Below are 23,195 nucleotides of genomic sequence, written 5' to 3'. Positions count from 1 at the left end.
TGAAAAATAATTCAGAACTACACAGCACGACTTTGCATGTATTTGAAACTTAGGAGTTTGCTATTTATCACTTGTGATGCTTTGAGTTGCTCTGTTATATTTAAAAAACAACACTGCTGGGTTTGGGATACCTTCCTTTTTAAAATGTGTTTATAGGCAATGAGTAAACAGAGGTGTGAGTTTGCCTGGTTGTGTAAAGCACACCCTCCATCTACACCTAAAGCATATGGTCCATTGTTGTCTTTGATTTGAGTGTGGGCATTCACAGATGTCAAATGTTTTACACACACACACACACACACACACACTTGTTAAATGTTTAAAAACTGTGTCTCCTCAAAGATGAAAGTTAAAATAAGTGAAATCAACCCAAATACAGCAAAACTTAGGTTTAATGCTAATGTTTAGCAGATAAATTTTGTTCTGATAGGTATTACTTCTAGAGTGACTATAGGGTAAAAAGTCCAGCCAAAGAAACACACTTTGGCCCTAAAACCAGATCCAAAGAAACACACTCTGACCCTGAAACAGAAGCAAAAGGTTAAAAAGGGCCAGTGAAAGAACATACTTTGGCCCTGAAACCAGAGCCAAAGAAACATACTCTGCCCTTGACCAACTCGGCACAAAACCAACCAGTCACTGAGCAGGAAAACCAATCAATGCCTGACCAGGAAATCCAGCCAATCTCCGAGCTTGTCCAAGCTCAGCGATTAAAATATGACTAATTCCCGCCCGGAAAATTTCCACCCTAGAAAAACTGTGCCTTAAAGAAGCCAGGTATAAGCCCTGTGCTTGTTCAGTTTGCTGTGGCCTTTCCCATCCTGGCAGAGGCAGCCACCCTCCTGGATCCCTCCCTCCCAATAAATCTTTTGAATGAGGTTTGGGTAAGACTTCCTTCACCAGAGTGGAGCAGAGAAGAAATGATTTTCAGAGGAGCCAGAGTGGAGGGGGCCGGGCAGAGCAGAACTGTAACAGTCCCCAGGAAACTTTCCCCTAATGGAACAGAGTGGTTACACTCCAGCAGATCTGAGTAAAACTCTAACAGCTTTGCTTGGGCAAACTCCTCTGCCAGAGCACAGTTGTTACATTAGGCAAATCTTTCCCTGGAGCAGAAAGGTGAGCTGCTACATTTACAGTGACTTTGTGGTATTGCTTGGCTCATGACTGCCAGGATCCCTGTCCATTCCAGCTGCAGTGCTTTCAGTGATTTGAAGATACAGAATTTGGCTTTAAGGATAGAGTGTTAATGTCATAGGATGCATTTTGCTAAGTAAAAAAAATCACATAATGGAAAAGGATCAAGAGTGGGCAGTGTTGATGCCAGTTGTCTTAATTAGGGTTTCTACTGCTATGAAGAGACACCATGACCACAGCAACTCTTATAAAGGAAAATATTTCACTGGTGCTGGATTAGTTTCAGAGATTTAGTTCATTATCATCATGGTGGGACATGGTGGCATGCAGGCAGACATGGTGCTGGAGAAGGTGCTGAGAGTTCTATATTTTGATCCATAGGCAACAGGAAGTGAACTGCCATACTGGGAATGGCTTGAGCATATAAGACCTCAAAGCCCACCTCCACAGTAATGCACTTCCTCCAACAAGGCATCTCCTAATAGTGCCATTCCCTATGGGCCAAGCATTTAAACACATGAGTCTCTGGGGACTATTCCTATTCAAACTACCACTTGTCAATTTAAATGTGAGACTCTGGCATTCCCCATTCTTCCCAAAAAGGTTTTTTTTTTTTCCCCTTTTTCTTTTTTTGAGATAAGATGTCATTATGCAGCCCAGGCTAGATCCGAACTCACAGTCCTTCTGCCTCAGTCTCTTGAGTGTTGTGATTAAAGGTGTGGGCTACCACACTTGTTTTCTATTTTTTGAAATAAATTCTCTCATGGAAAGATGAAGAACATTCAGAAAAGCCCATCAAACCCCAGCTGTGTCAGGCTGCTTCCCTCAAGTATTACACACACAGCTGAGTGGAAGGAGAAGAGTCTTGCTCAGGCCTCACAGTTCTGTAGGCTTCGCTCCACAGTTGATTGGCACTTTCCCTCTGGGCCTGTCCTCAGGTACTGCATTGTGGATGGATCTTGTGTCAGAACAAAACCATTATCATCACTAGTGAGGGAAGAAAGAGAAAGAGACCAGAATTGCTCAGTCCCCTTGGGAGACATATTTCTAATGACCTAAGCAGCCTCCAGAAATCCCCACCTCTCAAGGTTACACCACTCCCAATACCACTATTTTAGGCACCAGGTTCTTCATTCAAGCCCCATAGCTACTATAGCACTGTATTTACATTGTAATGAGTGTTTGCAAAGTGAATATTTCAATGCAGCCACTACCAAGAGCAAGAAAAAAAGTGCTCTACTCATGCTATACATTACCTGTGAGGTTTGTGTCTCTTGCCTCTACCACTGGGAAATGATGCTTGTACTCGGACACCCGTTTTGGCAGATTAATGTAGTTGCTCATAAGTAAGAGAACTTTATAAATAATGACTTAGATAGCAGGAACTCATAATGGACTTGGTGACTTTTGCTTCTCTCTGTGGAAGGATTTTAGAGATTTCAGTTCTTGGGGACTAGTGTGTAGTGCAGTGGTAGGGCACTTGCTCGGCCTGTCACACTTATCTCTGGTGATTCCCAGCACTGGAATAGTTGCAGATGTGTGATCTTGAAGGGATAAACTATTTCTTCCTACACGAGAATTAGTTGTGTCTTTCCTAAGGAATTTGTCCACCTTATCTAAAATATTTTTTTTAAGCATAGCATGTTTTTGCCTTTGCTTGTGTGTGTAGTGTCTGTAAGCATTCACTGACAAGTCTCTTTTGAACCAGTCTTTGTGGGATTTATTAATTCTGTTAGATTTTTGAAGAACTACCTTCGTTAAATTTATTCTTATAGCTTTATATGACTAATGATTCGATTGTGTTTCATGAATGTTGGCATCATAATTTTTCTTCTACTCAGTATTCTTCAGGCTTCATTTGTTATGTTTTTGTTTATACTGCTTAAGTTTTAGGTGTCTGGAGTGCTGCTGATTACTTTTCTACCAAGCTTCTAGTTTTATCTCACAGTATTAGTGACATTTAGAAAACATACAGTATTGCAGTTAGAGAATAGTTCTATCCACTCTCATTATTTAGGGAATATTGCACTATTAAGATACACTTTATGACTTGACTTATGGTCGCCACTGGTACATGTATGCTCAAAGTGCTCTTTGGAGAAAGGATTTCTGTCTGTATATGTGTGTGCCTGTGTGTAGGAATGCATACATGTGTTTTCATTTCTGTCAGACTCAGTTAATAGATTTTCAGAATGCTGGTCAGAGCATACAGACTGGAATAATTACAGCCTCTTCATTGGTGAAATGTCACACTTATATCTGGTGATACTTTGGAAATCTAACTTACTTTATTACAACTACACAATATTTGTTTGTATTTTTTCCATGTTTTTCCTTTTTGGCTTTTAAACACCCATGTGTAGATATGTCTCTTAGCATCTGATATTTTTATTCAGATAAGCCATTTTTTACTTTTAAAAAATTTTATTTATTCATTTATTTTACATCCCAACCACAGCCTCCCCTCCTTCTCACCTCCTACTCCCTCTCCCTCCTCCTATCCATTCTTGACTTTTGAATATTTATAACATTTATATTCCTATGCAATCTTTGAAATTAATTTTTAAAATTAAATGATTACATCACTTCCCCTCTTTCTTGTCCTCCCCAAATGATTGTGTATTTTTTAATTATTGCTACACATATATACATACATGCATAAATATATAAATACAACCTGCTGAGTCTGGTTAGTGTAGCTTGTGTGTGTATGATGTCAGGGTTGGCCACTTTGTATTGAATAACCAATTAAGGGACTCATCCCTTGAAGAGGCTAATTCTCTCTTTCAACAGTCATCAGCTGCCTGTAGTTTTTGTCTAATGGTTGGATCCCATGAGATTTCCCTCTTCTATTAAGATATCTGCTGATGTTATCATTGTTCAGGTTTGGTTGGTCAGCCATATTGTTGCGGCATTATGAGTGTAGTGTCCCTATCTTTTTTAGAGGCACATCTCACAGCATCACCCTGCTCCTCTGGTTCTTACAATCTTTCCGCTCTCTCTTGTGTAATGTTTCTTCTGTCTTAGGTGTAGGAGTTGTGTTGCATTATGACCTGTTGTAGTTTCCTGTAACGATGGGCATTTGCTGTGAAGAGAAGCTTCAATGAGGGGAGAGCGGCACCTATCTGTTGGTATAACGGCAAAATTTCGAATGCAGCTGGGAATGGTGGTCTATTAAAATGGCAGAAGCAGGCTCTCGTTTAAGATTCATGGCCTCATTGGCCTCAGGTAGTTGGTGAGGTTTCTAGTACCAGGCACAATTTTCCTCCTGCTGAGTGGGCTGTAAGTCCAATTAGACAGTGGGTGCTGCCAAGATGAGTTCCGCCATTGAACCTTTAGGGCTGTCTTGCCGAGCTGGGCTTTGTTTTAGTTCATTGATGTGCAGTTGCATAAAAACCATGGATTGCTTCCCTCCCTTGGCAAGTTAGAGGTTTTCAGGTTCGCTCTAGTTTGAATCTTCTGCTTCTGTGCCTGAAGAGTGTAGTGGTTTTGGCACTGGGTACTTATCTTCAACTCTGAGAGGTAACCAAGGGCAACAGCAATAGCCTAGCACTTAGACTCCCCTGACCTACTACTCAAGTAGAGGCTTCTCATGTCTGGTACTGGGTTTTTTCCTTCGTCTACAATTCATGTGGGGAGCATCGTTCACCTGCAGTCTGAGGCTGCTTGAAGGACTTTAGAAAGGGCACATGCTCATCTGTTCCTTATTTCTATTTACAAGAACACTTAGTTCCTTGCAGTTCTTGAGTGAGTGAACTAGTATTTCTGGTCTCTGACACTTACTGTGAACTGTACACGACACCTAATTTTAAATAGGAGAATTTCTTTGAGTGTCCTGAGCCTAAAACCCAGCTCTCTGTTTGAGGTTGTTAGCCATAAGCTAATTAAGTACAGGAACTCATCTGGTAATAGCAGAGCTGCTACTTGAGTAGTTAAAATTACCCTGTTCTTGACAGTAATGAAATTACATCTGTTCATTCCAAAGAGAGATCAGCTCGTTAAGACAGAGGTTACAAAGATGAGGGAGGCTCTTCCTCTCCCTTCCTAGAGGAGTTGTGTCTTATTTACCAAGGAAGAGGGGCATGGGGAGAGGGACAGAGGGACAGGGACAGACAGTTCTTCTTTTGTTTGCTTGTTTATTTGAGACAGGGTCGCTCAGTAGTTTTGGTGCCTGTCCTGGATCTCGCTCTGTAGACCAGGCTGGCCTTGAACTCACAGAGATCTGCCTAGCTCTGCCTCCTGAGTGCTGGGATTACAGGCATGTAATCTCCACCTCTGCCCGGTGGACAGACAGTTCTTTATGGCTGCTTGGATTTAAGACTTTGGTTTAGGAGAACTTGTTTAGTGACCTCTGAGAACATATCCCAGGTGGTAACAGGTCACCAGCAACCTGAAGCCACTTGAAGAGCATATGCTTATTTGTTCATTATTTTATGTTCGTATGTGTGCATCTTTCTGTGGGTGCACATATGCGTGCATGTGCCTGTGTGCACATGGGTGTGCCTATGTTGTGGAGGCCAGAGGTCTACTGTGTTTCTTTGAGGTTGAAGCTATTACTTTTATCTGAAACTTGTCTATTTGGTGAGACTGGGCCGAAAGCCTCAGGAATCTACTGTCCCTGCTTCTTCAGTGATGGGATGATAGGCGTGTGCCACTGTGTCTGTCTTTTTAAAAATGCAGTCTCTGGGGCTCAGACTCTGGTCCTTATGCCTGCATATTAAGCACTGACTGACGGAGTTGGTTCACTGGTGATGGATTTGCTGTGAACAGCATGATGCCAGGGGTATGTAAGGATAAAGGTTTAGACACTGTTTGTGTGCATAGCCTCTGCCACTTGCCGCTCTGATGGGTAGCACAGAAGGAAGGGGGCCAGGACAGAGAATGGCCACAAAAGAAGCCCCAACTTCAGACAGAAAGGACATCCACTTTCCCCAACTACTACTTAATTTTCACATGTTGTGAAACAGTCATGCTTCTAAGTCATGCTTCCACTTGAAATTCTAATAATCTGTTTTTTTTTCCCTCTCAGGTGTGTCCTCCTTAAGTATTCAATTTGCCAAACTCCCAAAGGGATTGAAGCATTTAAACCTATCTAAAACCTCATTGTCACCTAAAGGTACAGTATACATGATGTGCTTCAGATTGTGTCTCCCATTGTTGGACTTGTTGCTTTTAAAAGACCAGCTATTACTCGGCTACCTAGTTGATTAAAACGGACACATTATATTATGATGGCAGTTTTAAGGTAAAGATATTGTACAGTTCAGATCTAATAATCTAAATTTAGATGGCTTCTTTGTAGAAAACAATTTTTACATTCGCATGCAGTCCTAATTGTTTAAGCTTTGAGCCAGGGAGTGCTCACTGGTGGCTGCTCCTAGCCTTGTAACCCACTTTCCTGGAGGCGCCTGTTCTTGGTTCACTTTTGGCAAAAGATGCTGACTTCTCCAGCTGTCAGAGTGGGCATCTACTTCACACCGAGGCCCTGGGGCTTGCTGCTGAGTCCCCACCACAGCCCCCAATTCTAGTTTCTCTTCTCAGAAATGGTTTCTTTTTCTCTCAGGTCTGACTCCCTCCTTCCTGTCATTTATCTCGTCCCTCCTCAAACCTGTGCCTTTTGTTGCTCTGCCCAGCAGCAGCTCCTAACAGTCTCAGAAAAGCCCCGTGTCCCCCCCGCTCCATACCCCCACTTAGTACCCCAACACACACACCATCTCTTAATTTGTCTCCATGCTCGGCTTGGTGCCTGAAAATCCTTTCGTCCCCAGATGTTCACAGAGCTTCAGTGAACCTGACACAGTCATCATCCGTGGGGGTCTCTGCTTCGACAGACTTCCCGCCCTGGAGACCACCGGGTCACTTGCTTCTTCCTCTGTCTGTTCATGGCTCCCACCCCAGGTGTTACTGCCTCAGTACTGTGTCCTTTCTAGGAGAATGGCTCCCCTGGGGCCCATGCTGCTCTTGTGTCTGAATCTCCAGTTCCTGGCCCAATGCCTGCGCCATTGTGGGATTCAAGGAGGCTTCTAGAATGGAAAAGGTGCCATTTCTTAAGTGGCATTCTCCGCTGTCTGTCAGTCAGTTCAGATTGCTTGTGGTTGAAGCCTGGCTTCCCCACTTCCTGGGAACTCTGTCCTCGTCTCTGCTGCCCGGCTGACTGGTGCGATAGACAGGAATCGCCATTTTGTCATAGCAGTGGTATTCAATGAGTTGATAAACGTGGTATAGCTTCAGGCACTTTAATAAACACTGCCACTACCTTCCACGATCACGATCACCATGCGGTCACTGTCACACTCAGCATCACCATTGTTATTGCCGTCACCATCGCGACCACGCTCATCGTCACCGTTGTCACTGTTACAATTGTCGCTCTTATTATCACCCTCACACTCACTGTCACCAAACTATTGCTACTGTGGTCTGCTGTCACCCTTGCTGCTATTGCTGTGACTGTGACTCCCTCAGAGTCACCATCACCACCCCTCACTCTTACCGTAACCATCATCACACGCACCATCATATCACTATCAGTGACACCACTATCGATGTGGCCACCACCGACACCATTGCCACCAGCAGTACCATCACCGTGGGGTGCTCTCCTGGGTTACTGCGTACTTTCAGTCAACCCTGGGACAACCTGCCTATGCCTACTGCCGATTAAGCGAACTGCTTCCTGTGACATTTAGCTTCTCTCTACCTTTCTTTCTGAAGCTCTTGCTTCTCAGCTCATCTGCCCCATGTGCTCCTTCTCATGCTGCATGGCAAATCTCTTTTTTTCCCACACACTGTGCATTTTGGTTTTGAAGTTTCTGGCTGGTAGAAGCATTACTCACTCCATGCTGTGCTTGACATCATCCCTGGCTCAGGGTGTCATCGCTGGCTGTGCTTCGGTTAAATGCCTGCAGCCCTGGAGGTTGGATGGTCCATGCAGCCATAACGTCATTCCGATTATAGAATTACACTGGGAGTGTTTTGGAATTGGAAGTGATTTATAAATCTCACCCTCTCATGCGCACGTACTCATGTACCCCTGTTCAACACTAACACATGCATGTCAACTACTGGTGGGAAATTTCCCCAGGTCAGTGTTAGCTGATCTGCTGCTAGAAACCATATACTGGTCCCAAGCTCAGATTCACTTCTTGCAGAGCCGTGTGCTGTGCTTGGTGTTGCATAGGCTGTTGCCACTCAGTGCATTGTGATTTGTTCATTTGTTTACTTTTTTTTTGAGACAGAATTTCTCTGCGTAAGTAATGTTCCTGGCTATCCTGGAACTCGATTTGTAGACCAGGCTAGCCTTGAACTTACTGAGATCCACCTGCCTCTGCCTCCCAAGGGCTGCAGTCAAAGGCGTGTGCCACCATCACCAGGCGAATTGTGATTGTTGATGTTGGTAAACATACTCACTTTCAGGGGCCGCAAGGTAATCCAGCCTATGGTGCGGCACTGTGATTTATTTAATAATCTACCATACACATAACGTTAAGTTCTTCAGCAATGCCAGTGTCGTTGGCTACTAATTTTGTTTATTTCCTGGATTTCCTTTTTAGGATAAATCTCCTTCAGTAGAATTATTAGCTCAAAGAATATGTACATATTTAGAACTTTCATATTTATTGCGACCTTCTTCTAGGGGTATTTTGTATAAATTTGTTTATATTCTCACTACCACCACCTAAATATTATTTTCCCTTTTCATTCCCCTGCCCCTGCTTTCTTGAGAGAGAGTCTCATGTAGCACAATGTGGCTTTGAACTCTTGATCCCTTCCTTCTTCTGTAGTGCAGGCTGGCTTCTAATTCATGGTAATCCTCTGTCTCAGCCTCCTGAGTGCTGGGATTATAGTCATGAGCTGCTGCGGCAGATGCCCTTTTTGCTCTTTCAAGCCTGTGAGAGTTCCATTTCCTTCCTTCCTTCCTTCCTTCCTTCCTTCCTTCCTTCCTTCCTTCCTTCCTTCCTTCCTTCCCTCCTCCCTTCCCTCCTTCCTTCCCTCCCTCTCTCCCTCCCTCCCTCCCTCCCTCCCTCCCTTTCTACCTTTTTTGGTTTTTCGAGACAAGGTTTCTCTGTGTAGCTTTGTGCCTTTCCTGGATCTCACTCTGTAGCCCAGGCTGGCCTCGAACTCACAGAGATCCGCCTGGCTCTGCCTCCCCAGTGCTGGGACTAAAGGCGTGTGCCACCGCCGCCAGGCATTCTCTTTCTCTAGTGGTGCTTTTCAACCTTCCTAATGCTGTGACCCTTTAATATAGTTCCTCATGTTGTGGTGACCTCCCAACCAGAAAATCATTTTCACTTTTACCTCATAACCATAATTTCCAATGGTCTTTGGGGGTCATGACCCACATGTTGAGAACCACTGGCTTAGGCCAGTTCCCCCACTTTTCCTTAGTCTTTTGTGTATCTTCTTGGAATGTTGCTACCTGACATTCTTGGTCAGTTTTCTATTTACAGGGCTAAATAGTTTCTCTTAATGTATGGAAATTCTCTCCATATACTAATATGCAACTGTGTTCCTGTATTTGTTAGTTATGGTAAAACAAATAGAGGGCCACAGTGACCATCTGTCCTTTGCAGGACAGGCTTGGGTTCTGAGGTGGCTTGTCCCCACTCCTGTCCTGTCTCTCCGGAGTGGCAGGAGTCAGGTGACTGTGTTGGCAAAGAAAGGTTCTTTATGTCCTTGGGTGAGGACATCCGGTGCCTGAAACTGTCGTAACTAGTGTTTTCCTGACTTGTCTCTTTCATATAATCAAGAGTCTGTATCAAAATGTGTGCTTTGAGAATCAGTATTGTTTTATAAAATAGGATCCACAGAATCTTAAATTGTCCTTTTAAGACATGTATCTTGAACATGTAAATTGAACCTTTTAAGACATGTATCAGTTTAAAAAATACTGGTTTCTTAAAGGCACATATGCAGGTTCTGAAAGGTTTCGAGTTCTGAAATGGTAGTTTGAAGTTTCTACTAACTGTGGCATATTTTAGTTCCTGGGAAGCATGTATATTCATGGTTCCATAATAGAAGACAGACTTTTTAAAATCTCCCATGGCCATACCACATGTACTCTCACTCACCTCAGACACTCGCTGCTTGATGGCTTCCTGGCCTCACACGAGCATCCTGCTGGCTGGCAGATTATGTCAAGGCAGGACCATCTGGAGCCACCTCTTCCAGCTGTAAACTCTCCAATCATGAATAGGAAGCATGGTCAGAATCCCACAATAACCAGAGCGGAGGATGGCATGCCATTCTGTGCTGCGTTTGGGCCATAAGAGCCCCAAATTTCTCTAGTGCTACAGTGTGTGACTTCCTGCCATTCCTGAGCTTATTAACACAGGCCTCACACGTGAAACACGGGCTGGGCTGGGGGTGGGGTGCTTCTGCTTTAGGAGCACGAAGCTGGGCTGGTAACAGGGTCTCTCTGGAGTCTAGTCAGAGGCTGGCTACTTGCCAGGCACCTACACTTGCCAAAGAGCTCTTTGCTGTCAGGATTAATTTGGTCTTCTCAGTTTGGAATTTATTTATTGGGTTTTATAATACTTCACTTACATACGTGACGTTATATATGATTTTCTTGATGAGAGTCTGGTATTCTCCATATATTTTAGGCTCAGTCATTCCATTGAAAAGAGAATGGTGACTACTGAGGGCTGGAGAAATGGCTGGGGAGAAAGCAAAGCACTTTCCTTATTAGTGTGAAGTTTAGAAACCACATGGAAAAAAACAAAACAAAACAAAAAACACAAAACAAAGCAAAAATACAGACCTGGTGGCAGATACTTGTCTTCCAGCACTGAGGAGGAGAGAGGTGAATCCCTGGGGCTCATTAATGGTCAGCTTAACCTAATTGGTGAGCCCCAGGTCAGTAAGATGTCCTGTCTCAACAAACACGGTGGATCGCTCCTAAGGCTGACTAGTTGCCTCCACACGAACACACCCCTCCCTCCCCCATACACACATGAATGTGCACACACACACAAAGATGAATATGGATGACAGGATAGAAGAAAGGAGGTTGGTAATTTGTGCATTCATATAGATTCTATATCATGTATACATTCATGTTATAGAGGGTTGCTCTGGGATGATACTGCGGGTTCTGTCTGTGAAACAGTTAAGTTCACCTCCTTGCATTGGATGCTCTTGGTCCTTGTGTGGCTGGTGGCAGATGCCTCACTGGATCCTGAGGATGGCTGTCCCCAGGGTCTGTGGGATATTAGAGATTGGTTCCAACATCTCCCCCTCCGTGTGCCAAGTCCCTTATATAAACTGGCCTAGCCTTTGCATATAACGCACACGTATCTTGTTGTATGTATTAGGTCATCTCTAGATTATTTATGATACGTGCTATACTTTAAGTCTATGTCTCTAGTTATTGTTTCAGTGTGTTTTCTATTGCTTAGAAACTTAGGTAGGGAAAGTTTTATTTAACTTATGGATTACACTCCGTTATCAGAGGAAGCCAGGCCTAGATAGAACTCAAGGCAGGAACCTTGAGGCAGGAACTGAAGAGGAGACCATGGAGAAGTGCTGCCCACTCGCTTGCTCTTCGTGGCTTGTTCAGTCTGGTTTCTTATAATTCTTTGGACCACCTGCTGTTGAGTGGCACCATCAATCATTGATCAAGAAAATGGCCTCCAGATTTAGCTACAGGAACTCTGATGGGGGCATTTTCTCGATTGAGATTCCTTTTTCTGAGATGGCTCTAGCTGTGTCAAGTTTACAACAACAACAACAACAACAACAAAACCTTAACCAGCACATCTATATATTGTATCACTTAGGGGACACTGACCAAGAAAAGCATCGGCATATGCTCATATATAGGCCTCTTTTGTTTCTGGGTTTTTGAGATGGGTCTCGGGACATAGCTCAAATTTGTGATGGCCTTTTTTGGAGGCAGTCCTGTGTAGCCTGGTCCCTGAGACAACGTGGTTGAGGTTGCTTGTTAAGCTCTTGGTAATCCACTTTTACCTCAGGCTCCCTGGTGCTCGATGTCAGAATGAACTGTAACTTCAAAACAAAACAAAAAACTTTGGAATATTTCTGTGATGGTTGGCTGAATCCACAGATGCAGAGCCCACAGGAGGGAATGCCCCCTGTGTTGCTCTGTCTGTGTCTGCCACTATATATTGACAGGTGATGTCTTTGAGCCTCAGGCACTTCTGTCTAGTGTATGTTAGGCTTTCAACAAAGAATTTTTGAAATTCTTTCCCTCTTTCTTTCTCTGTGTGTGTATGCATATATGTATGTATGTGTATGTGTATGTATGTATGTCTATATCTATCTTTGTATGTAGCACTGTTAGTTCTGGAATTTAACATTTTTCATGATGGTCTCTAGATTCTTTGAGGACAAAGAATGTGTCTTTGTATAATACTACATGTTACAAGCAATAAATGTTGATAGTCAAGAGATTCTTCTTTATACCTGTTTGAAGTATTTCTCAATGCGTCTGTCTCCTCTTTTTACACACCCCAGTGTTCAATCTCCCTGGAGCTCAGGGGTCTTTTACAAGTTCCCGTTGGAATGATCACTTCTCAGCTTAGTTAAGTTCAGCCTGAGCCATTTCCGTCATGAATATAAAAAATTTATAGTGTGTTAAATGCAAGTTTTCATTTTAGCCAGGCATGGTGGTCTACTCTGTCGTCCTAACCCCCAGGAGGCAGAGGTTGGAGGATTTCTTCCTGTTTGAGTTTACCCTGGGATACATAGTGGAAACCCTGTTTGTAACAAGAACCAGAGGAAACCGTTTATCCTTTTTTATTCCCTTCATACTGTGAACATTTCATGTCACTGTTTAAAAATCCACTTCAATCCAAGTTCTTCCTGGATCATAAATTCACTTAAATAGAATAATACATTCCTCTACCAAGCTCCCAATGCTTAAGTAGCCCCAATGACCAGTATTTGCATGTGTATCATTTAAATACTATTCACGAAGTCACCAATCATCTGCTGGGATTAAATGTAGGCTCAAAATCGTCAGCCAGATGGCTTTCATCACTCTGGGACTTGAAAGTAAAACACTTTCTGTTCTTGTAGAAATCGTAAGACTAAAGTGCAGGTTGTCTGTGAGAAGTCTGGCTTCCCAGAGGGATTGTCACTGAACCCACAACCAGTGGTTCCCTCCAAGGACAGAGCTCTGGCCTTGCAGGCCTGGCGAGTTGATTTGACCATGAGGCTGTTTGTGGAAACTCACGAGCCTCATATTTTTTTCTTAGAGTGGACACTGAGCTTGGGTGGTCTCTCTTGTTGCAGGGGTGAACAGCCTTTGTCAGTCTCTCAGTGCCAACCCTCTGACTGCCTCTACCCTCGCCCACCTGGACCTCTCAGGGAATGCTCTCCGTGGAGATGACCTCTCGGTAAGTTTTCCTCTCTTCTCTAAGGGGCCGTCTGCAGAAAGCCTGCGGTTGCTTCTAACCTGCTGTCCAGCTCGTTCCGCTTCCGCTCTCTTATTGCCACACTGGAAAGTCACGTCAAAAGCTTGTGAAATGGTGTGACAACTCTGGAGCCTGCCTCAATTGAATGTAGCCTGTCGTCTTAATCAAGTTGCATTTTCCCTTCCTAGTGCTGAGGTTCACATCCTTTTTGGAAATAGTTTCATCACCCAATAGCGTTGTTGGGCTACTGGTGCTGTGTGTTTGTTTTAAGAGAAGCTGTCGATCTAGGAACCACTATGTATGAGAATGCTGGCCTCTGCCTCAAGGTGATTGTCCTACCCAGTCTCTTCAGTGTTGAGATTGAGGCTCTGAGCCAGGTGCCCAGCTTTTGTTTGTTTATTTATGTTGCAACAAAATGGGAATTAGGGTAACCCTAGTCACAGACTGACCCATACATAAGATAAAAGCAATCAGGAGCTACTCGTTAGAGTTTGATTTTGAAGGCCAAAATAAAAAAAAAAAAAAAGATAGATGGATAAAATTCCCCTCAATTTTAAAAGTATGTTTTATGCACTTGAATAGAAATATAAATGTTTGACAGAGCTTCCTGTTGTGTGGGCTTAGTTATGAGTTCATTACATGCTAAAGGGTCCCTTCTGGTCACATGCTGGAGTTTACTGTTGGCAACAGGGCATGCAGATCATGGGTGTTTGGAAGGGCCTTCGTTTGTGTTCTGCTACTCCACAGAGGTGAGAAACACTGGAATCTGTTCCCATTTCTGCTGTTTTACCTAGAAGGCGGGGACTGCAAAATGAAAGCTTTGTGTGGGTGTGTTTAGTTAACCGAGCTCCCCCCTCCCACTGGAAATCGTCCTAACAGAGCTTCTTTCCCACTGCCTTTTGACTTCCATTTGTCATTCTGGCGTCCACTTCTCTAATGATCCCCAGACCTACTTCCTCCCAGGATAAAGCCAGGAGCCCCACGGGAAGGACCACGGGTGGAACGCTGGGTGTGGCAGCACATTCCTAGTACTCAAGAGGCTGAGACAGGGGGATTGCAGTGAGATTGAGGTTAGCCTGAGCTACAAAGTGAGTGCCAGGCCACCCCGAGTTACAGAGTAAAACCCAGTCTCGAAAAATCAAATAGGGGCTGCAGAGATGGCTCAGTGGTTGAGAGGGCTCACTACTCTTGCAGAGGACCTGGGTTCAGATTTCAGCACCCACATGGCAGCTCACAACCACCTATAACACTAGTTCCAGGGGATCAGATGCTCTCTTCTTATCTCTGTGGGTCCCTGTGTGCATGGATATAGTACACATTCATACACTCGTGTGCATATACACATATATACACTCATGTGCATACTCATAAAATAAATGAGTAAATATTTTAAAATAAAATAAATGATACAAAAGCAAAGGCAAACAAGAAGAAGAGGCTGGGGTTAAATAATAAGTCTCATCTATAATAGGAACGTGAATAAAGATCTCAGATAACAAAATAGCTCTACATTTCCTGGTCCAAGGGTATAGCTTGTTCCAGTTTGCCTCTGGGTACAGGGGAGTGCAGTGAAGGGGCTGAGTGAACATGGGCTCCCAGCCAGGGGACACACCAAGGTTCTAGAGTCCTCAGCAAGTGCAGACTTTCTGAGAAAGCCACATGTAAAGGGCCCCATCACTACTTCAGGGGGGAAGAGCTCCCCCACCTGGTAGAAGGAAGCAAAACCACACCAAAATAAAATGGCCTTAAGGAAGGTCGGGGAGCTGGAGGGCAGAGCCAGGGGATTTCATGTAAAGGAAGGCAAGATGTTTCTGCTGAACCAGACCTTGACACCATGTAATCCTTTCTGGGCCTCTGGTTAGTCCAGCATCTGCAGTCTTGTTCTGTGTTCTTTTGAACTCCTTGCTGCAGAGGGATTTTCTGAAGTACCATAGAGTCACACTGCAGCACTTAGTATTAGCTCAGGAATGAGCCTCTGTAGCGTAAGCTACACCCAGGGGAGGTCAAGGTTGTCACCTGGGGCAGGAAACTTAGGTCTGGCTCCTGTTTACACTGGAAATATTTCATTGTTTTCATGCCCATGCACGGTTGTGGGAGGTCAGGAAATTTTTGGGCATTGTGGTGTCCCAAAACAAGAAATTTTAGCAGTACTTGAATTTTGAGATCTTTTGGTTTTGTTCTCTTAATAGTTTCCACAGAACAATCTTGTTAGAGTTTTAGAAGTCACTAAAGATGGAAAAATCATTATACTGGGGGTAAGAGAACATAGTCTGAGACCATCCATGGTTCAAATTCAAACAGTAACACTTTGAGTGACTTGCATTTTGATAGGGTGACTGCAGTCCAGGTGCTGTTTCAGACTAAGGAGTTAAAGTCTTTAGCAGTGCTCAGATTATGTAATAAAGATTGAACTAGTCAGGGAAACAGCCATATGTAAAAGAGCGGTCTATGGCGGTGGGATTCCTCTTGGCCTTAGTTTTTGGTCTTGTAGTTTCTCTTTAAGTGCCCTTTGGGTTTTCACTCCTAAGGAAGGAGATAGGATAACAGCAAGTCTGCAAACGTTCTGAGAAGCAGTAGAAGGTCAGGGGCACATGGCTGACTGTGTCGAAGCATCAACTTGCATGGCGGTGTCTTTCGAGAGCCTAACATCGCTCTTCTGTTTCTTTCCAGCACATGTACAATTTTTTGGCGCAGCCCAACACCATTGTTCATCTGGATTTATCTAATACAGAATGTTCTCTGGAAATGGTAATGCCTTTGTCTACCACTCAGGCTCTCAGCATGCCTCCTTTGATGCACCCTGTCTCTTTAGTGAAATATTCTCATGGACCTAGAATTATGTGGAAATGATAACTTCTGTTTCTTCCTCAGGTGTGTAGTGCTCTTCTCCGGGGGTGCCTTCAGTGTCTCGCTGTGCTCAATCTCTCCAGATCGGTCTTCTCTCACAGGTATGGCTATCTCCCTGCTACCATGGCTCTCTTAAGAGTCTCTTCTCCTGGGAAGAGGTGTGAGGATAGTGAACACAGAGTGAGTGATGGGAAGAGAATTAGTTGTTGTTGTTTGAGACAGTTTGACACTGTAGCCTGGCTTCAAACTCATGCCAATATTCCCAAGACCCTGGATTACAGCCTTGTAGACCATCATACCTGGCTTGGGAACTAAATGTTGTACATGAAAGATGGTCTTAAATCATAGCTGTAAGTTTTGGGCCTTGAAAGTTAAAGATTTTTTGTTGTTGTTGTTGTTGCTGTGTCTTTTAAAAACACAAGTTAAGGGCCTTGTCTACAACACTAGCCTGCTTATATGAACTGTATATATGTGAATGGATTCACATATGTGGACAGGTACTCTCTTAATATAGTAAAAATCCCTTTTAAAAGTGTCTACATCTTCTTCTCAGTGAGGAAGTTAGAAGTAAATACGAACAACCTCCGGGAACAAAGAAGAATGGTCAGTCTAGGGGTCCTGATTGTGTTTGTAGGAGGGGGGGCTAATTACAGCATCTCAGTTCTCCTTAAATCTCAGTTCCAGACTTATACCTGCTGAAACAGTGCGTTAGAAGCAGCAAGGATTCGTAAACATTGGCCACTTTGCAAGGTGTGAGTGATGAAAAGCACTGTGCCTTTCGGGTGCAGCATCCACGGCCATTCTGTGCATTAGTCAGGTTCAACCCTCCCCATGCAGGATCATGAACACATGGCATCGATTGTATGTTACACATTATACTCTTTAATGATCTGCAGAACTGCCTAATAGTAGTGCTTTCTCCATATTTACTAGCTAATCTTTTAAAAGCTTTATATATTCAAGAGAATAACTTGACTTATTTGGAAAATTCAGCTTGGTGGCATGCTTTATTCTATACTATGCCTTGCCAACATGTCAATATATATGTCCAAATACTTTGGGTCCATTATTCAAGAGTGATATGGACATTTCCCATATGGTGGCACATGCCCATATTCCTAGATGGTGGAGGCAGGAGAGTTGAGAGTTCAAGGTGATCCTCAGTCACATGGTGCGTTTGAGACTAGCCAAGACTACATAGGCCCCTGTTTCATACAAGCAAACAGAACAAAACAGAGAGAGAAAGATGAGCCTTTACATACCAAAAATATACTTCCAGTTCCTCAATAGAGTGTAGTTAGAGAATGTCAAAGTCTGGGAGACAGCATGGTGAGAGAGTGTTCATCCAGGCTGTCCTGTCTTATATGTTTAGAGGCAGGTCACGAAGCCTCACTTTGACAGAGCTGTAATTGACTGAGGAACTGAATTATAGGATGACAGCTCCGCTTATAAAGGTTTTTGTATAATCAGCTCTTTTGAGTTCAGTCGCTGTGAATTCTGCTGTGACTGGTCCTCAGTGGCGCTGTTCTTTGCATGTACCTGAACAGTGCTAACACATTGTCTCGTCACCTGGATGAAAGATTATGATTAAACTGTTAATACTCGGCACCTTGCTTGGATAGACTCCTGGAAAGTCCTTGGTTAATCTGTTAAAATTAGTGAGTTTGTACTGAGGCATAGATTGTTAGCTAGGCTAGTCAGATTTTGTTCACAAATGATTTCGTAGTTCTGAGTGCCCCATGTGAGCTGACCATTGTCACCTTCACCCTGGGAGGAAGCATCCTTTATCTGGAAGATGTAACAGAGGACATGATGGGCCTGTCAGTGTGTGTCTGAGAGTCACATTGGGTCCTTTCGCATCCCTCTGGTCGCAGAGGCTCACAGGGCGAAGCCGCCTGTCACTGGAGTGGTAACAGGTCACTGTCTCTTATAAAGGGAAGTGAATATTAGGGAATGTTCAAACAACCCCAAAGCAGGGGAATAGGAATAGAAGGCTTTCAAAACAGCAATGTAAACCACATTTACTTACCACAAAATAAACAGAACTGTACAAGCTGACAGGTTCTACCATCCGGAAACAGCTCTCTGAAATATCTGACCAGAATCCTGCTTATTCCTACTTGGCTTTTTCTCTTCTCAGGTAAAGATTTTGTGGCTTACGTATTTCTTCCCAAAGAGTTGGAGATCGTCATGTTTTTAAGACATTGCTTTTAAAGCTCTCAAGTATCACAGGTTTTGAAAGACCTCTCAGCTAAATGCTGCTGCATATTATGTGGTGGACCTAGACCCCTGAGGTGCCCACTGCCCTCTGTGTGACCTGCAGTCCTCTGAGTGGCATCATGGGCTGCAGCTAAGTGCTTCATGCTGCTGAGCCATTCCCAATTCTTAGCAAATGGAGTGAGCTAAGCCTGCACTCTCCACTGTGGGTACTTGAAGCTTGTTCCTTTGCAGTACGGGTTTGACTCAGCAGTATGACTTGATCCAGTTTTGACTGATGTAGCAAGAGGAAGCATTGTCCAGTCACTTCATTTTCATCTTTATTCTAATGTTTGGCCTGACATGATGAGGTTTACAGTGTGCATGTAGTGGACAAGTGGGCTCTTGGTCCCACAGGCTTGATGCTGTTTAGTTGAGCTGTTCCTCGGTTCCACATCAGGTCACCATCTCATGGAGTCTCCCTGTTTGGCCAGCATTGGGTGCATAGTAAGATGATTTCAAAACAAAACTGGCTGTGGTGATGTATTCCTATCACCCCAGCACTTGGGAGGTGGAGACAGGAGCTGAGGAGTTTGGGGTTCTCTTTAGCTATATAGTAAATTTAAGAGCAGCCCGGGTTGCATGAGATTGTTTCAAAAGACAGAGCTGGCTCTGTGACTCAGTGGTAGAGGGCTTACTTCTAGTGCATGGAGTCATAGGTTCAGTGTCCGGTACTGTAAAAACCAAGAGGTAAGCAAGCAAAGGAACCATCACTAGGCACGCTGCCCAGTGCAGCTTCAGTGCGCCCCCCAGCTGCCGTCCAGTGGCAAAGATCTCCACCTTGATGAGCAACACATAATTCTAACCTCCTATTTTAATGTTTCTTGAAGACCAGTGGGCTAGAATACAGTGAGTTTATTAGATACTAAAAATAGGAATAAATTGTTTCGTGGGTTGGAGGGCCTTAATCGAGCATTTAGACACTCGTTTCCTCTTTGAAGGTCTGCTGGAGAGATGGCTGACTTTGTGGGGCTCATGTCTGCATACCTAGTAAGCAGGATGGATGGAATAGAAGCACCTGTCTGATGCTTGTCTTTCGTTTTCTGTCTTTTTCTCAGGAAAGGAAAGGAAGTCCCCCTGTCTTTCAAGCAATTTTTCAGCAGTTCTCTGGCTTTGATGCAAATCAATCTTTCAGGCACGAAACTGGCTCCCGAGCCCTTGAAGTGAGTGATTCATTTGTCGTCTCTAGAGCTTTTTTTTTTTTTTTATTAAGAAATTTTTTATTCATTTTACATTCCAACTACAGATCCCCCTCTTCTCTCCTCTCGTCCCCCAGCCTTATCCCCCCCAACCCATCCCCCAATCCCTCCTCTGACAAGGTAAGGCCTCCCGACTCTAGAGCTTTTAAAGTTACATTTGTGATTATGAATGGGCTGGAAGGAAGGAGGGTGGAGCAGGCCCGTGAGAAAGCCTTCTGAGGCAGGAGAGTGACCGACAGGTTGACAGTAAATAGTGCACAATGGATCTTGCTGTATCTCCTATTACAGCCTTTCTGTGGCTTTTGGCCTTCTGTAAATGCTGTCACAGAAAAAAGTTGAGTCCCAGGCATGTGCGGAAATAACACAGTGAACCCCATTCGTGTGTAACTAATGTGCAAAAGTGAGGAAAGTTTGAGATCGTATCCCAGGTACCACTGTCCTTCTAAACCTCTGTCCAGCCCATTTGGGACATTCATACATGCACACATGTTGTGAATAGTAAAATAGAACTGACTGCTATGACCTTTTTTTCACTTGGACAATGTCTACACACACACACACACACACACACACACACACACACACACACACACACACACACCCATGATTGGTTGCTGGTGGCTTGTGGAAGCAGCTGTCAGGATTAGAAGTCTACAGATATTCTTTTATAGTTTAATAATATTGTTGACATACTCATTCAGCTAATATTTATTTTGAACTTGCCACGTGCTTCGTCCTCTTTGCTCATAGAGGAGGTTAGGAGACGGCACATTCAGGATGGTTTGGGTGTACACAGTGTTTGCTTCTTTAAGTATTGCTGACCCTGTACATGTAGACTAGCTGTCCATTGACTGCTGCGGAGTTCTCTCTGTGTGCACACGGCCCGAGAATTGCTGGAAGGACATTCTCAGGAACCTGGCCTGAGTTCCTTTTTGTGCCACATCCCCTTTGCCCTCCCATTCTCTGGGTGGAGGTCCTTTCCCTGGGTGGAGGTCCTTTCTCTAGGATCATCGGGAGCAGGTGTTCCTCCAGGTAGGAAATGCCGGGCAGGAGATGTTTAGTGTGTGTGCTGTCTGCCTTGTGTCTGGTCAGTTTCATGTCTGTCTGTTTCCTACCTGCTGCCCAAGTGAGAGTTCATCATGAGGTATGACTGAGGACTTTTATTCATTTTGTGGAATTAATTTTTTAATTTTTTTTCTTGTTTTTTACATTTGTCTATTTAGTGTGGGTATACGTGTTTGTGAATATACCATGGTATGTGTGTAGAGGTCAGAGGACATCTTGCAGGAATTGGTTCTATCACCAGTGTGACTGGGGTTGAACTCAGGCCATCAGGCCTGGCAGCAGGTGCCCTTTACCCAGTGAGCCTCCATTCTGGAGATTTCAGAGCTGCTTGTACACATGGAAATCTAGGTGTGCTCAACTGTGTTGGACTTCACAGGACTGACTTGTAGCCATGGAATCAATCTGCTTTTGAGTTTTGCTATCTGGGCAATGAATCCAGTCACCTCAGTTTGTGGATGAGAGATAACATCTGCCCTGTCCTGCAGGTGGCTGGACTGCCAGGATCCTAGACACAGCCACAGACATGTAGCTCTCTATCTCCAGGGTGTCTGTATCCTTACCTGCACATTCTGTTAGGAGACTTGATAAAGTCGTCTAGCTCTCATTTCATCCTCTGGAATACTGTGGGGCCAGACTCCCTCACTGTCTGTTCCTTAGGGAAAGCCAGCCTCACTGTGCTATGCTAATAACAATCACCTGATGATGTTCTAATGCTCATTAAAGCTGTTCTCAAGCAGATGCAGGTGGGACCGTATCTGCGATGAACAAAATTTGATTTCAATATGCATTAGGTGGGCTGTGGGTTTATTTGCATAGGAATGGCAGTGTTTTCAAGGCTTGCATTTCTGATGGAGTCGTCACCTCCTGTCAGACAGAAGAATGCACCAGTGTCACGTGCCCACCGTTGTCAGAGACAGAATGCAGTTGGCATTCTCAAAAAGTGAGAGGGTGCTTGGTGTCTGACCTGTGTTTCAGAAAATGTGTTCATTTCCCAGGCTTTATTCAGTGTGCTTGCTGTATAGTGTGTGTGTGTGTGTGTGTGTGTGTGTGTGTGTGTGTGTGTGTATTTGTGTGTTTGCTTCAGGTATGTGTGAGTGTGTGATGGCATGTGCATATTGCTGTTCTTCCTGCAAAGTTATGTGTTTCCTTTCTTCAGGGCACTGCTCTTGGGCCTGGCCTGCAATCATAGCTTGAAGGGGGTTTCTCTGGACCTCAGCAACTGTGAGGTAAGACCACCCCGACAGCACACTGGAATAGATAAGAGCCTCAAAACTGTTTTTGCATTCTCCCTGGGAAAGTGTGATACTGTGATTCCATAGAGAGAAATGAAGCAGAAAAGCATATTATACAAGTGTCACATGCTCTGTGTTTTGTGATTTTATCTACAAGTCACCACAGAACACCTTTCCGATTACTTTTGAGGATTCTTTTAATGACTTTCCCCTCATTCTTAGCGCCTGTTGCCTGAGTGTTTTATGATGAATCCCCATGATATAAAACCATAAAGTAGCTCCACCATCACGAAATACAGTGTACCACATTGCTTTCAGGGGACGAATATGTACAGCTGAATTTGGATTTGTAGGATGTAAAACAGAATGGCTATCTTCTTATTAACTCTTTTTAATATCTTAGTTTGAGACAGGAGCATTAAAATAGCTGTTGAAATTATACAGCAGCTCTGAACGCTTCAATGGAAGAGCCCTCAGAGAAGAGCCGGGGCTAAAGGCTCGTGTGTGTCAGAGGTATCTGGAAGCTGTCAGCACATGTGGAGATTAGTAAGAGAGTCCTGGATGCAGACACTGTTCTGAGTCTGGCTTTGACCAGATGCGCTCTCCATCTCTTCTTCCTGCTGTCTGTAGTCCTGTTTGTGCCTTTAGGCTTACTGTGCCAAGGTCCCCATGAGCCCCCCCTCTTCAAGGCCACCCTCTTTGAGGACCTAAGTCGAAGCCAGTCTTCCTTATAAGTCCGCCAGACTGTGTCATCCTAGGTGGACTGGCTCATGTGTTAGTACTTGGCTCATTCCTATGGCGAATGTCTGACAAAGGGAACCTGAGGAAGGCAGGTTGATTTTGGCCCACCGCTCAAGCCTGCAGTCCATCATCTCAGGAAGGCATGGTATGGAGATCCAAGCAGCTATGACCCTGTTGCCATAGCCAGGAAGCAGAGAGCAATGGATGCTGGTGCTGTTTGTTTTATCTTTTTTTTTTTTTTTTTTTAAATTAAATGCAGGACCTCCAGTTCATGGGCTGGTTCTACCTATATCACATGGGACTTTTTTCTGGGAATGCCCTCATAGGCATGCCCAGAACTG

At 44.1% G+C, this 23,195-nt stretch overlaps 1 protein-coding gene across 16 annotated transcripts in view; it reads left to right on the top strand.

The window, feature by feature from the left end:
* Nucleotides 1–23,195, top strand: part of Carmil1 (capping protein regulator and myosin 1 linker 1) — a 289,003-nt gene that overhangs the window by 173,812 nt on the left and 91,996 nt on the right. For all 16 annotated transcript variants that reach the window (XR_004945061.1, XR_004945060.1, XM_036189086.1 and 13 more), the window contains 6 exons: nt 6,164–6,250; nt 13,393–13,496; nt 16,185–16,262; nt 16,386–16,462; nt 19,676–19,780; nt 22,038–22,107. Coding sequence is in view for 14 of the 16 variants with exons in the window: in XM_036189086.1 (XP_036044979.1) it covers nt 6,164–6,250; nt 13,393–13,496; nt 16,185–16,262; nt 16,386–16,462; nt 19,676–19,780; nt 22,038–22,107 (521 nt within the window). In the remaining 2 variants the exon portion in view is untranslated. The remainder of the gene's footprint in view (nt 1–6,163; nt 6,251–13,392; nt 13,497–16,184; nt 16,263–16,385; nt 16,463–19,675; nt 19,781–22,037; nt 22,108–23,195) is intronic.

Source organism: Onychomys torridus, chromosome 5, assembly GCF_903995425.1.
Source record: "Onychomys torridus chromosome 5, mOncTor1.1, whole genome shotgun sequence".
Lineage (NCBI taxonomy): Eukaryota > Metazoa > Chordata > Mammalia > Rodentia > Cricetidae > Onychomys > Onychomys torridus.
The sequence above is the reverse complement of the archived record's forward strand: the minus strand, read 5'-3'. Positions and strand labels throughout refer to the sequence as shown.